This window comes from Drosophila sulfurigaster, chromosome 3, assembly GCF_023558435.1.
Source record: "Drosophila sulfurigaster albostrigata strain 15112-1811.04 chromosome 3, ASM2355843v2, whole genome shotgun sequence".
NCBI lineage: Eukaryota > Metazoa > Arthropoda > Insecta > Diptera > Drosophilidae > Drosophila > Drosophila sulfurigaster.
The window spans coordinates 5,135,719-5,151,612 of NC_084883.1; the positions used below are offsets into that span (position 1 = coordinate 5,135,719).

Here is a 15,894-nt window from a genome sequence, read left to right on the forward strand (position 1 = left end):
AAGTGAAGTGATGAGCCAACTGAGACTCAACTGTGGCTCAACAGCATTAACTTGGCCAAGCACAGACACACAGGCATTTGCTTAGTTTTCTTTTTTTGGGGCCAGGCCAAGACAAGTGAATTTCGTACTCAATCTGTCTGAGTAAGACTTTTGTGCATTCATTCATAACATTTCGGAACGAACTTCAGCAATTTCAATTAGTTCAATTAGAAATGCAAAAGGACGCAATCCGTGTGTTCAATGTTTCCTATGTGTGTGTGTGTCTGTGCTTAAGTGTGTACACACTGGCAGACAGAGTTGCCAACTGGTGCAACGGACAAACAACCCTCGCTGAAACATGCGAACACATGCTTACAACCCCGATAGAAAACTTTTGGCAATTAAAACTTTGGAATGAAAAGACAATAAAAATCAATTATTGTTAATAACAAGAGCATCGCGGCAAAAGGCAACCAAAAAAGGTAACATTAAAGTCCGAGGTGCGATCGAAAGGTAACTGAAGAGGATAATACACAATTTTAAAATTCCTTAATTTGCATTTAATAAATATCAAACATTAACGAAATTCTATTTTAACTTCATTATATTTGATTTGAATTTCAAAATACCTTTAATAACTTTAAAATTATTTTTATTTCAGAATATGTTTAGTCTTAAAGATGATAAATCAAAGAATTTCATTATTTTAATTAGCAGTCAATAAATATGTAACTCTTCTCTTGCCAAATTCTATTTAAACTTAATTATTTTTCAATGTAATGTCAGAATATTATTTAATGACTTTAAAATTATTTTTATATCAGAATATTTTTATTCTTAAAAAGGATAATACATAAAATTTCATTATTTGGTTTAGCGGAAATTATTTAACACTACAAAATGAAATAGGAATAAAATAAAAAATATAATTAAACTTTTAACTTTATATTTAAACTTTTTTACTTTATATTTTAACATTAATTTATTCTTTAAAAGAATTTCAATAAATAAAAATGTTGTTTTAAAAAGAAGAATTCAATTCTTTCGACTGCATTTGTAAAGTATTTCAAGCATAAAACACATGATGTAAGCATCACAAATCAAAGTGTAATTTTACGTTTTGCATAAATTGTTGTTGACATACGAGAAGTGTAAGAACAACCCTCGGAAGCAGCTTGCATAACAAATACCACCCCTATCCAATGATGGTCAAAAATGCAGCTTTGCGTACGTTGCCCGGACGACGCATTTAATTAACAGAGAGAAGAGCGAGTGGAGAGGAAAAGGCCGAAGGATACGACGACGGGTCGACGGGAGGAGATGTCCAAAAGCTGATGCATTTCTGGCCACCATGCTATTAGGCCTTGGACGCATCATATTCAAAGGACCTTGCGGCAATGAAATGGGTTGAGTTGAGTCGAGTCGAGTTGGGTGGTTGAGCAGAGTCAGGTAGCAAAAATGCATTCTGAACAAATGGGGAAAATTGTGAAAATTGTAAAAGGGGTTGCCTGGGTTGGGTTGGCATTTGAACCGCCGGCAACGACCTCGAGACGCACCACCGAAAAACGCACTCGGCAGTCGCGCAACGCGATAACTTTATCCGCGAGTGTGAGCAGCGGAGGATAGTCTAAGTTAAAGGATGAGAAAGGAGGAGGTTGCGGCTGATGAGTGCTGATGATGATGAGGATGAGAATGAGGATGAGGATGGGATGCTGACTAAGCCCAGTCACGGGCATAGAGAATCCAGTGCTAATGCTGCCTCGGTCAGACGAATATGCAATCTATTTTTAACTGTCTGGCGGGGGCATCTGCCAGTCAGATTGAGAGCAGCGAACGCGAGGATGGGGATGGGGAAGAACACAGAAGGAGGAGGAGGAGGAGGGTTGTAGTAGTGTATCTATATGACGCTGCTTTGCCGGGGAGCATGCAAAATTTATTTGCCATGGCTGTTGATGCCACATCGCCGCGTGCGTCACGCGGCCAGACGCAACGGCGTCGTCACTGATGCCGCCAATGATGACGACGACGATGACGATGCTGCTGCCTCTGTTGCTGCTGCTGATGTTATGCATTTTCGAGCAGACGCCTCTGGGAGGAGGGCATTGGAGTTTGTGTAGCTGTGGTCAGTGGGGAAAGAGGGCGGGGACTGAGTTGGGTGGCTTCGCTGTGGGTCTAACATGGCTGCAAATTGCATGCTGTGGTCAAAAATTGGTAGCTCCGGGCAGAATGCCTAACAATGGTGCAAGCTACTTTAATGAAATGCTTTTGAAATGTTCGCTAACTAGACGCAACCGACTCAAAGAATGCGAACACTGCAAATAATTCCAATAATTTATTGCATTCAAAACAGTTTTATGAATGGTAAAGAAAATACTAAAATATTTCCTTGACGTATTCAGAAAATATTATAAATATTGACAATGAGAGAAATAGTCCTATGAAAAAGTTTATTGCAAACAATGCAATTTTCAGTCCAAATATCAACTATCGAATGTTATCAAGACCTTATTGAAAACAGACTTCAATTATAGTCAAAGAAATATACAAATATATTTTCTTATCTTAGGAGACGACAAATGAATTTGAATATTAAGACATTTTTTGAAATTTTTTTAAATTTGAATCTTTTTGAAATTAGATTAGAACATTTTGAAGTAATACCATAAATGCAACTGTACATATGTATTGCACAAAATATCTTATACGTAGTTTAAAAGTATCTCCTTATCGTGAGAAGAATTGATATCTATTAAATTTCAGAATAGAATAAAAGTAAATAAATTCGAATCTTTTTCATATTCGAATTAAAGTTTTCGAAGTAACTGGAGTAAATCTTAAACTTTTGTATGAAAAATATATATTGCAAATATTTATTAGATTGAGATGTAAACAAAATGAATTAATATATGAGAATTGTCAATTCATTATTTAAACGAAAAACATTGTCTATTGTAATAGAAATGAATTTGGAAAATGTTTATAAATTAATTCTATAGAACAAAAATAGTTAAAAAAAATATTATAGAATTTCTCTGAATTTTGTGTCTTTTTCAATTGCAAACGATATAATGAAATAATCAATATATTGTAGCATAATATATCTAACATTTTTCAATTGCTAGCGATAACTCGAGATGTAAGATCCTTAGTTTTATTTAGTACAATATAAGTCTAAGTCGATCGGAAGTCGTTTTGCACTTGGCATCTTCCACCAAGAGGCATAATCTTTGCAGCTGGTGCGTGTTGATGCCACTTGGGGAAGATGCAAGGTGTAAGTCATGTAAAACGTTTAGCCTGCTGCAAGTGCAGTTAAGCGTGTTGAACTTTTTCATAAGTTTTTCATCTTTATTTTTTTTTATTTTCTTAGCGCATTCGCCGGTGCCCCAAGTGCACTTAATCACATGGAAGTGCCGGCCACCCAACTGCCATGGGAATGAGGATGGAGATGGGGATGGGAATGAGGATGAGGATGGATTTGAGTTGGAGGCATGTGGCAGGTGTCCATGCAACCACTTTTGGCGACAGTCGTTTGTCGTTTGTGGCGCGTTGACGTTCACGGCACGTACACAACGCGTCGGCCAGAGGCAACGGCAACGACAACGGCTTAAACGATGCCAAGTGGCAAGCGGCGTTAGCCTGGCCTGAACCTTAGCGTAGGCAAAAGGGCTAAAGCGCAACATGGCCAGAACCCTTCAAATGACGAGAAGATGCTGCTTCATGTGCTAATTGCGCTGTCAAGTCAAGTGTGCGTGTATGTGTGTGTGTGTGACAGAGAGAACGAAACAAGAGACAGAAAGAGAGAGAGCGAGCACAGACGGAAGCAACAGCTCAAATGCCAAATGAGACACCCACACACACACACATTTATGTCGTGAAGAGAATATTTGTTGCATACTTTGCGCGGCCGCAGCAGCAACATTTTCCGCTCTCGACAACAGGCAAGCCACCCAAAGAATTTCCCTTAACAACAACAATTGTCGCTGTTAAGCATTTTCCCATATTCATTTCGCATTTCGCATTTCACCCAAATCAATTCCAACTCAAATGTTCCGCGGCCCATTGAACACACACTGTCTCTCTCTCTTTCTCTCTCTCTCTCTTTCTCTATTCTCTGCTCAAATTCTATTGTTTCTATTCCCAATTCTATTACGCTCGTTGTGATCCATTTTCAGTGTGTTTTTTAGCAGCAAAAAAGCAGAATCGTTAGCGAAAAATGCCAAAAGGAAAAACAAACAACATTTTATCGGCATGTAGAGATAAAGCGCCGGCAACAACAACATTGCAGCCGAAACAGTAACAGAAACAGAGACACATGCCACAGCCACAGCCACAGGCAGAGCCACAGCGAATGGCCAAAATCGATTTTTCCAACCCTCAACATGTGGCTGCAGCAAAACTGCGAAACTCTGCTCTGAACTCAACGCGACTCTCTGTCTAGGCCCTGAGTTAAGTTCTGGTCTGAGGCTGTCTGAGTGCCCCAAATGGCGGCACAAAAACAACAAATGCAAAAGACGAACGGAGAACAAAAATAACTAAAAACCATTTCCAGACAGCATTTGCAAATCTATATTCTACTCTTCTACCATTTCATTTCATTAATATTTCAAAAAAAGAGCATTGTAGTTAAAGTCACTTTGGATTATCTAATCAGAAAATATTTGATGTTCAATACAAATTTGTGTAAATTATAAATATAAAAACACAATTTTATTATATTTCCAAAGACAGTAACACAACAATATTCTGTTGTATTGTTTCTTCACTTTTAAATAAAGTATTCCTTAAAAAAAAGGAACAAAATTCAGATCTCAGAAAAGAAATAAAGCAATTTTAATTTTGAAGAAAAAATGTAAGAAATCTTAAAGAATTTTTAATACACATTTGGGAATAATAAACAAAAGTTCCTTATAGAAAAGTTATATTTTCGAAATCAGGGAAATATTTCTTCCTCCTTAAACGGACCTGCATAAAATCGAGTTCATATTGCAGTGAAATCCAAGTACTGTTGTTATTACTCTCGCTACTTGATAACCTTTAAGAGTCTCGTGCAAGCTGCACTTCAACCCCCGAGAAAAAAAACAGAAAAAGGCCGAAAAACTTTTATCACAGAGTTTTTCTGGTACGTCATCCCCTTTTTGTTATCACATCAGGGGTGAACGTTAAAGTTTTGCCCCCACTGATTGAATAGACCAACTAAGGCAATAGATGGATGATATAAAATGTGTGTGCTTTTCAATATAAGACTGATGGGGGTTGGCTCCCCGCATATTGCCTGCACTACACAACTTTCTCAGGTAATTAGATATTACGGGGTTGTTGACGTTCCCACAGAAGAAGAGAACAAAATATCAACATTTGTGCAGAGTTGCATGTGATTGTAAAATATTATTATATCTGGCAAGTTCTGTTGGATGTTCAAAGGATTACGTTTGATATAATATAATCGAAAATCAAAAGAAATCACTGTACTGAACTATTGGAGAGCTTAACAGATTCCATACTCTATAAATCAGTTATAACAATGTACCGAAATAATTTGCAAGAGCTGAGAAGAATTCTTACCACCTTACATGTACATATCTGCTGGATCTTCATTGCTGGTTTACAATAAAAACAAATCCTTACATTTGAATTACAATATATATTATTAATATTACCCTTAAATTAAAAAGAAATCACTCTCGAATACCGCAAAGCGTTTCAAAATTAACACGCTAAATAGATGAGTTATACGATCTCTTGACACATTTGAAAATATCAACAAAAAAATTAGGATAGAACAGACATTCTCTGAAGCCCTTTCAATAAAAATAATAACAATGAGAGCATAGAACAGAAATACCAACTGATATGTATTGGATTCGAATAAAATACCAAATATACTGCTTATCTTAGAACTGCAGGAAATCTTCAGAGATTTCACACTCAAAAGAACAGTTTTCTATAACTGTGTCACACTCAACAAAATACCATAACATTTAGCAAAAGGTGTTGACAGAAATTCCTGATGAATTGACGAGGGATCGATGTTTAGCGATATCTGAGAAATCGTACTCACCCTAGCATGCATGTTGACGTCGTTCTCTCCGGGCTGTTGAACGCCGGTGCGTATCTTTTTGTTCTGGGGTCCCTCGCTGACGACGATGGTGGCCCCGCCACCGCTGACACTGCTTCCTGCTACGGCACCACCGACTCCGCTGCCGTTGCTAGCACCGTTATAGGGCATTGTGGTCGCCGTGTTGAAATTGAGCGAAGCCTCCGTGTTGAACAGAGTTCTTTTCGTGAAAATCTTGATGGTGTCGGGCCGGAGCCTTGATTCACTTGTATAGAATAGAAGTTGGGATTTCAATTGCACGTGGGTTGCTCAAATGTTAGACGTTGCACAAACGGATATGGCGACAAATCACGTTAATGCAAGACTATATGTGCTGTGTGTGTATAAGAGAGTTGGTGTGAGATGTGTGTTCAAATGTGTGGGTGTGTTTTGGTAATATTTTATTTATGACGAAGGAACGTTGACACTAAGTTTGCACACGGGCACACGAGATGCGAGAACAAAACGATTGTTAAAATATCTTGGGGGAAAACGCGCGCGCTCGAGATTTTTAAGCGTTGATACTCTTCACTGAATTCGAAGAGATTAACAAGTATTTGTTTAATGTCGCTTTCCAAATTGAACACTTTCTTTCAACTGGTGTGAAACGTTGCGTTTCAACTTTGTATTGCACTTTCAATTGGCGCCTTTGCAAAATTTTTATCGCTTAGGTTTCCTTTCTGTTTATTTTGTAGAATCAGCTGTAAAAAGGAAAAAAAAAGAGATTATTAAAATACAAGTAATACTGCGAATTATCATCAGTTAAAAAAAGAGAAAATTCTGTATGCAAATTCCATTTCAATTGATTAAGTAGAAAACTTTCTAATGCAATCAGCAAATCAAAAGCGATAAACAAATATCAAAATGTCAAGTGTTGGTCTCTTTTAGAGAGCAATCCCAAAAGTAAACTGAAAGTGACAATGCAGATATTAACAGATTATTATTTTTCGTTACTTTTACTAAGGTTTGTTTAGTTAAACTCATTTTTCTTTTATAATTAAATCTTGATATACGGAAATTACTATAAATTTGATCACACTTTGACTACACTGCAAATATAGCAGTCGAAAAGAAAACTCGTACTAAACACAATTGATCTAAATTATCATAAACAGAGCACTTGAGTATTGTGGCTAACCCACAAAGATATGCGCTCAATTAGACACTAAATTATCAACAATCATATCAATCATATCGATTGGACGATTCAATAGGCAAATTTAGACTTATCAGTGACCACACAAAACAAAAATGGCGTCAATTCTGAAATATGCGCGATAAATTATCTAGTTTCGGAAATATGAATATACAACATATGGAAAGAAAATTAAGGCAAAGTTGTAATAATTATTTAAAAATATGAAAAGTGAAGGAACAACCCTCGAAAAAGCGCCGGTAAAGCGACAACGTGCAAATAACGGAATATAGCCGAAATGTCAAAATAAAATGAAAGAACACCGCAACAAAACGGACGGACGAATGACACCAACAGCAACAACAGCAGCCAGAAGCAGAAGCAGCAGCAGCCGCCTCGTCACAATTGAAACAAAATGAGAATGGAACACGGCCAAACGCGTTTCGGCTGTGTGGAAAATTCGCGTAGAAGTAAACTTGAAAAGTTGTTTCGTATATTCTCCAGTTTTTCGTTTATTATTTATTTATTTTTTTTTTGGCTGTTCTCGCAACCCTTAAGCGAAAATGGGAAAATACGAAATGTTAGAGAAGAAAACAGGCTGCCGTCGCCGTGACTGTTGCTGTTGATTCCTACGGCTTTTGTTTGTGGGGGCGCTTGTCAAATGCCGGGGGTTGATTTTTCATTAATGAAACAGAGCTCTGGAAAGCAACACAAAACGGAAAGCGAACGAACTTTTTACACAGTCTGTCCGTCCGTCAGTCCGTTTTGTCCGTGCGCTTTTCTCGATTTTGTTTTTATATTCACGTCGCGCGACTGCTGATTGTTATTTTTCTTTTTTTTTTTTGTTTTTGCTTTCAGTGTAGCGCGCTTTAAAATGGCGGCGACCATCAGCAGCAACAATAACAATATTACTTTAATTACTTAGTTAAGCTTTCAATTTAGTTCAAACTGTTGAATTTGTTCAATTTGTTAAACACTTGATGTTTTCTTTATTTAAAATTTTGGCAATTATATTATGTGTTGCACATTTCTTTGGGTTTTTAATGTTTTTGGGTTAAACTTTTTTTTTTTGCTTTTTTGTCAGACCGATTGTTGCGAAAAGAAAACTGCACTCTGTAAATTTTCAACTGTCAATGGGCTTTGGGCCCATTTCAGATTTGACAAATCCGTCAAAACGGACCGACGTCGCCTACTTACATTTGACAATTTAAACTGACAATTGACAATTTGACGCTGTCAGGCGAATCTCATGAAAATAACACACACGAACACGTTGCAAGCAGAAATGCACATAAACAAATGTGAACTTTATTTTTGTTGAATTTGTTGTTATGTATTTGAGAAGTTGTTGTATGCGATTTTCATCCGTTTACTGAAGACTTCTGCTGTTTTGTACACTTCGGCGCCGCGCTGGCGAATGACGGTCAAATAAGAAATGAAAACCTGTGAGAGCGTTGAAACGTCAACGGCAACGTCGGTCTCTTGGTATCGGTATCGGGTCTCGTGCTCGGGCGTACACACACGAAGCGTCGACGGCGGCAGCGACTGCGACTGCGGCAGTGGCAACCGCTAGGCAGCAAAAGAGAACGAGTACGCACGTCGCACAGGTAGCAGCCGCCAACAGATGCACAGCACAGCACGCGCGTTCAATAGGGGTTGTTGCAACTCGAGAGCAACTGCAAACCGCGCGCGAGAGCAGAGAGAGTTAGAGAAAAAGAGAGTGTGTGCGCGAGAGCAAAACTAGCGAGAGAAAAAGTACCTTGTATGCTTTATTGTGCTGCCCTTTTTGTTTGGCTATTTCGTGGGTGGCGCGAGCAGCACCTACCGGTTACGTCTTGTTGTTGTTGTTGTTGCTACTGTCTCTGTGGCTGCGAAGCAAAACAGCAAAGCAAACGACGCGCTAAGAAAACTTTTTCGCAATTTTACAATGATTTCTTGCAATACACAATGCACACACTATTAAACAAAAACACAATTACATTCAATTACATATGTATCTAAGGAGCAAAACACTGTATACATACAAATTGTGCATGCAAGTAAAATAACACTTTCACCCATTAGGCGTCGGCTTTTCTTCTTACCTTTTTTGCTTTATTTTTGTTGTTAAAATTGTTTGGTTTTGTATTTGTTGTTGTTATTGGTTGTTCGCTTTGAAATCTACACTTGATTGACAAAATGATTATTGTTTATTATTATTATTATACACTTATTTAGGGGATGTCTAAATTCGCATGCAAACACAATATATAATTTTTTATTATTATTTTTGTTGTTTAGTTGCTCTCTGGTGCGCTGCTATCGCGTCTCTGCTTCTTACTTCTCGGCGGCCCTTTTTAATACACAAACAAAACGAATGCGGCGGCCAGACAGAGAGGCATTGACAAATGACTGAGACAGACACTACAACAGCAGTGAGACCCAAAACACAGCGAGAGTAGTTTTTGCGAGAACGAGAGCAGGAACAACCGAGTTGAGAGATTGTATATGTTCATATGTATGCGTGCCGTCGTCTGTTGTGTATGCGAGTATGCGTGAGTCAGTGAGTGAGTACGTATTTATGTATGTATGTACAGATGTACATACGTACGCTTGTCTGACGGACTGAATGCCTGCCTGCTGAGTGAATGTGTGTGTGTGTGTGTGTGACGTCGACGTCAATGCGGCGGGGCGAATGAGCACGCAATGGAAAAACTGGCGCGGCGACACAAACAACAACGACGACGCGCGGAAGTATTTAATTAAGCCAAAAAAGTATTTAATTTAAATTGATTCGGAATATGTATGGATGTATGTACATATGCAAAATGCACACATACGCACCTACAATGTACGTGAATATTTTTTGCTTTCTGCGATATTGCACAATACACAAGCACAACAATAACAATAATACACAATTGCCGTCTCTCGTTGCTTTTGACTTTTTCTCTTGTTGTTGTTTTTAGTTGGACTGATTTCGTGTGCGCTTTTCTGCTGCTACTGAAGGTTTTCAACCGTGCGCCACAGAGTCTCAATTCGTACTGAGAAAATGAGCGGCGAGTTCAGCGGTAAAAACACATTTGCCACATTGTGTGCGAGCAGTCCGGCATGTGTATGTGCGCGCGTGTAATCGCTCTCTTTTACAAGCGTGCGCGCACCTCACACAGCCACAGTGAACATACACACACAAGCGCACAATGGCCATACGCATAAGCGCTCACACATCGATACACGCACCACTCTGAACGCAAGTGCTGCCGCGGTCGCCACTGCTGCTGGGAGAGTAACCAGAGCGAGCAAGTGAAATGTGTTTGCTCTCGCTCCCACTCTCCCACTCAGCGATGTAATGAGCGCGCCAGAGCACCGTTTTCAGTGTATATGTACGATTCGACATACAGATACATATGTATGTAGATGCGTGGTTTGCGCTTGTGCGGCGTGTTGTTTTTGTTGCTTGTGACTGGCAAAAACTGGGCACAGTGTGTAAAGCTCTGCGAAAATGTTGCACTTGTGGCAATAATTATTATAAACAATTTTAAAAAATGATTAACTTCATGTTTGCTTACTTATTAATTACTTTTTTAGATCACACAAATTTTGCTTTGTCACTGAATTTACATTTAAGACTATTGGAGACCGCACAATTTTTTTTTTGTAGCACGATAAATTTTATCGATAGTTTTTCTAATTGGCACTTTACATTTTGCACACGTTATGTAAAGAGCACATGCAATGCTGAATCTCTTAAACGCCCGTTTCTCTTACATATTCTCTCGCTCTCTCTTTCTCTCTCCCGTTCTCACCCACGCAGCTCCACAACTTTTGTTTGTTGACCGCTCTCAGCTCAACTCGTCTCGTTGCATTGCATGCAGTTTTGTTAACAGCGCTCTCTAGAGTAGTGTACGTTAATGTTAACATAATTCGCGATGCTGTAAACTGAATTTTATCGTTATTTTCAATTAAATGAAAGTACATATGTATGTACATATTTAAAAACTTAATATTAAATATGTTAACTATTCTCGCAACTACCATATGCCATAAAAAAAAAAATTAAAAATTGTAAATAGAGGTAACGATCTAATACTCAATTGCTATTGTTTTTTTTAGATTTTATGTTTTGTATGTTTCAAAGTTTGTATAAAAATTAATCAGAGTATTTAATTTAATCATCATTTATGAAATTGAACTGACATTGAAGTTTACTAAGAATTAAAAAAAAAATACGTTTTAATCAATTATTCTATATTTAAAGAAAAATGGTAATATCAAATTAAATTTATTATATAAAGTTCTTTTGTTATTTTAATTTAAAATCATTTTTTATTCACTAAATGTGAGGTAACATGAAATAAATCTTAATTTAGAAAATATACATACATATTTCAAAAAAATATAAAAAATATCAAAATAACTTTAAAACTTAATTCGCTTAATTAAGTAAAGCATTTGATTTCTTTTTGATTCTGATCTGAATTAAATATTTTTGTAATATAAAATGTGTGTGTTTCAAACTATATAAAGCGGTGAATTGTTTATTTTATATTTTTTTAGAATTGTATTTATTCCTTAAATTGAAGGTGACATTCACTTTTTCTCCAAGGATGAAATATTTTGTGAATATTTGCCGAAACTTTAAAACTGCATTTCTTAAATTGAGTTAAGCGTTTGACTTTTTTCCACGTCTCAAAGGAGTGTATTAACGGTCTCCTGTTGCTGCCGTAACTGGCCGAGGAAAATGCTGCATGCTTCTATTAGATTGCACTAGGATCAAGAGCTGGTGATGACGACGAAAGTGGAGGCTGGAGGCTGGAGAGTGGACAACAATAGTAACCAGGGCAGCCAAATAGCATGACATGTCCACTCCCCTCACATACCCCACGCCCACAAATGTCCAACGCCCCCTCACTTAAGTCGCATACACACATGAATTCCGCTCGATGGCGTTGGTTACGTGCTTTCCCCTTCACTTCACTACTACATCTGTCCCCCTCTCGTCCCCTTCTCCATCCACTCTCTGTACCTCTTCGCTTAGCTCTGCTTGGCATTGGCATCCTTTCGCTCGTGCCCGTCCAAGGCTGGGGCGCTTTGCTTAATGCCAAAGTGCAGGACAACAGCGCCAGCATCAGCATCAGCAGCAGCAACAACTAGTACTGCAAGCTGGATGGTAAACAACATAAACTATTTAGTCTATGTATGCGTGTGTTATGTGTGTGTGTGTGTGTGTGTGTGTGTGGCGATGGCGATGTCGAAGCGTGGGCGTGGCATTGGCATCAAGCTTCAGCCAACTCCTGGCCTATACCCTCCAGCATAACTAGCATCACAATGGGTCTATCGAGTTCCTCTGTGTTTGTGCCATATGCTGAAAACTATCGATTTAACTAATTGTTAGGCCACATTAAAATATTTGGAAACAATTAAATGTTTATTTATTTATTTGGACGTTGACGTACTAACGGCAGTACCATCAAGTGGCCCAGCGATACCAAGCACGGGCTTGTTAAACGAAAACCGCGAAATAATATTAAAAGACGCTGGACAGCTAATTAAATTAGATTAAAAATATGTTAGAATATATGTATAATAAGATAAATAACAATTAAATACTCGATAAATAAGCTAATAATAAGGTTTTAAGCAAAGGAATAGATTTACTGGTGCAAACTACGTTATTGAGATTATTATAGTTCACACGCAGAATACGGAAGGGATTATGGCAAGCAAAGTTAGTAGATCTACGTGAAATGAGAAGAGGAGAAAAATTCCAAGTGATCATGAAAGGAACTGCAAAACTAATTTGACTTAACAGCTCCAAAGAGTCTATTTCACCATTAATAATTAATTAAATAATAAGAATTGTTTCTGTACCGATTCAATCCTATCTTGATAAACCCTATACTGGGGATTCCAGACAAGAGATCCGTACTCAAGCATAGGACGAACCAGTGAGACGTACAAAGTCTTAGTGATGTACTTTTTCGACCAGCGTTTTATAAATCCCAGAACACCCATGGCCCTATTTACAGCAGACAGAATATGTTTATCAATTTTTAGTTTTGCATCAAGCAGAACCCCTAAGTCATTCACACCTTCAATTCGCTCAGGAGGAATATCATATAACGTATAGTTATTTAACTGGGAAGAACCCCTACAAAAGGTCATAAACTTACACTTATTGCAGTTGAGATGTAACATATCTACTCTACACCAAGATTCTAGACGATTAAGGTCACATTGTAACAGTGAGCTCGCAAGACTATCATTAAATGTCAGGCAAAGCTTAACGTCATCGGCGTACATAATGCTCGATAACAGAAGGAAGATCATTTATGAACAAAGTGAACAATAGAGGACCCAAATGACAGACGTGACTTGGACACATTTAGATACAAAACCATTATAATAAACATTCTGAATTCTGTTGGAAATGTATGAGGATATCCACTCAATTAGGCTATGAGGAAACCTTAAAACATTAAGCTTATACAGTAAGAGGTGATGATTAACAAAGTCAAAAGCCTTACTAAAATCGGTGTAAATCCTTTAATTACAATAGAAGAGAACTCCAATAAGTTAGTAGAAGTGGATCTAGACTATACAAACCCATGTTGGTAAGGTGAAATTATAGATTTACACAGATGTTGCAGTTGAGAAGTTATAATTTGTTCAAATGCTTTCGGAATCGCTGACAACCGCGATAATTTTGAACTTTAGATTTACTCCCTTTTTTTAGGATAGGTGTAATGTATGATTTTTTCCAGATTTTAGGAAAAGAACATGTGTTAACGGATAATTCAAACAATTTACAGATACTACCAGCACAATACCTTAGCACACAATTAGGTACTCCATCCGGACCAGCCGAAAAAACAGGTTTTATATATAGTTCCGTTAAAATAGAGCTTTCAGTAATTAAAGGACCAAAAATACAATTCGATGAATTTAACTGATAAGGATAAGAAAAGGAATTTTAAGAACTTGGGACAGAATATGTCGTTTGGAAAAAGTCCGCAAATAAATCGGCAACATCATGACCATTAGATACTGTCATATTCTCCAAAGACATAAATGCTGGTGATCTTCGCATCAAGTTAACGAAGTCATAAAATCGCTTTGGATCACGCTGAAATCTTATTCTGCACCTACTCAAATAATTATTATAACACTCATTGTTATGAGTGCGAAAAGCAGCTCGAGAAACAGAATAGCGGAGAAAATCAAAAGAAGAGCCAGTTCCCTTGAAAGTGTTGTTTACCTGAGTGAAATTATACCATTATCAATTTAAATCATCAAAATACTTATAGTCGACTATCATCGATAAATAACTTACAAAACTCTAGACAGAATAAAAAAGGATGCCACACTAAAATATAATACTAATATTATTATAACTAATAAAAAAATACTTAAGCAAGTAAGGACAAAATGCATAATACATTTATAAGAAAAATCAAAATGAAAATAATTAAAGTGAATGAAATAACCGTTTAGCAGCAATATTTTCTGAATTTAACTGTTGTGAGAATATTAATGACTGTTCATTTAATATACCATTCCATTTATTTATTTTTTTTTTAACATATCCAAAACCAAACATTAAAAATCATCAGTTAACATCATCAGATCTTCCTTACATTTTCTTTTTAACTTTCGAGGTTTGTCTAGTCAAATCTTAACTCTTTATATATAAAAAAAAAAAACAATTAATGCGCATTCATAAATGTCCTTTATTACAAAAACTATTTTGATGTTGTTCATTAAGACAAAAAGAAAACTTTTCATACCACTTATTATGGTCTATTTATTGATAATAGTTGTACTCCTTTACTATATTTTTTCACTTTAATTTCCTCATATACATATTTTTGGAAAGCCAGATAAATGTAGATTTGTTAAGATTAATTTCTCTAAATATCAAAATATAGATAGAAATTCGTATAATATATATATTATATTTATATATTCACATTTTAAATGTCTTATATGTTCTATATTCTTACATAGATAATAATAATAATTATAGTTCATATGAAATATGTTTTGAGCTCTAGCATTTGAGAATTTTCTAGTGAGAAATCGATAAAATAAATATATAAGTGAGTCGATAACACTAAACCTATAGGTAAATGGCGTAAGCAAGAAAGAAGTTGTGATATATAATATATATAAATATATATTAAATATATATTTTTAAGAAGAAACAAATAGAAAACAAATAAAGTGAAAAGTATACAAAGAGATAACCGCGTATCCACAATGTCTGAGAATAAGTACCTGTACATTTTATATACACTATTATTTCTTCTTTATTGTTTTATTTGAAATACTCACACATTTCTTAATTGAAAAACTTATCAAATATTCTGATTTTCATTTGCGTTACCATTTCAAGATTGCTTTCTAGGGTAATCCGAAGGTCCAACTTAGCGGTTTTCGCTTGTTTCTCGGAGTTTGCGGCAATTGGCCAAAACTCGCTTTGCCAATGCTTGCATCGTAAAATGTGGCCTTAGCCGAGATTTTAACGGTTTCCACACTTGCATGCACTTATCGATAAGCGTTCAGTTGCCATCAGTGTTGCCAAAGTTTGTCGAGAAAAAAAAGCTGTTTTTGACGGGAATAACGTTGCAAAAAAGCTGAAAAATTAGAAAAAAAAGTTATAAAAAAGCGGGTTTTTCAATTCATTATATTCTTTATATTTTTTGAT

At 36.6% G+C, this 15,894-nt stretch overlaps 1 protein-coding gene and 1 long non-coding RNA gene across 32 annotated transcripts in view; one reads left to right on the top strand and one right to left on the bottom strand.

Annotated features, from left to right (window-relative positions):
* LOC133844720 (heterogeneous nuclear ribonucleoprotein L) overlaps positions 1–10,209 on the bottom strand; it is a 139,267-nt gene extending 129,058 nt beyond the window's left edge. For 3 of the 27 annotated variants that reach the window (XM_062278845.1, XM_062278827.1, XM_062278823.1), the window contains exons 1-2: positions 9,293–9,952; positions 6,038–6,774 (exon numbers count right to left, since the gene is read on the bottom strand). In XM_062278845.1, coding sequence (XP_062134829.1) covers positions 6,038–6,205 — 168 coding nt within the window. In that variant the 5' untranslated portion in view covers positions 6,206–6,774; positions 9,293–9,952. Of the gene's footprint in view, positions 1–6,037; positions 6,775–8,129; positions 8,287–8,405; positions 8,589–9,292; positions 9,994–10,031 lie in introns of those variants that run through there. The other 24 variants (XM_062278850.1, XM_062278852.1, XM_062278851.1 and 21 more) reach the window with 18 other exon arrangements.
* On the top strand, positions 3,117–5,317 carry LOC133844636 (uncharacterized). Of its 5 annotated transcripts, none has more exons than XR_009894621.1 (3): positions 3,117–3,250; positions 3,347–5,098; positions 5,168–5,317. It is a non-coding gene; the product is annotated as an uncharacterized LOC133844636 (long non-coding RNA). The 5 variants fall into 5 exon arrangements; XR_009894618.1 differs by having other exon boundaries at positions 3,347–4,828; positions 4,891–5,317; XR_009894619.1 differs by having other exon boundaries at positions 3,347–3,730; positions 4,152–5,317.
* Positions 10,210–15,894: the final 5,685 nt, after the last annotated feature.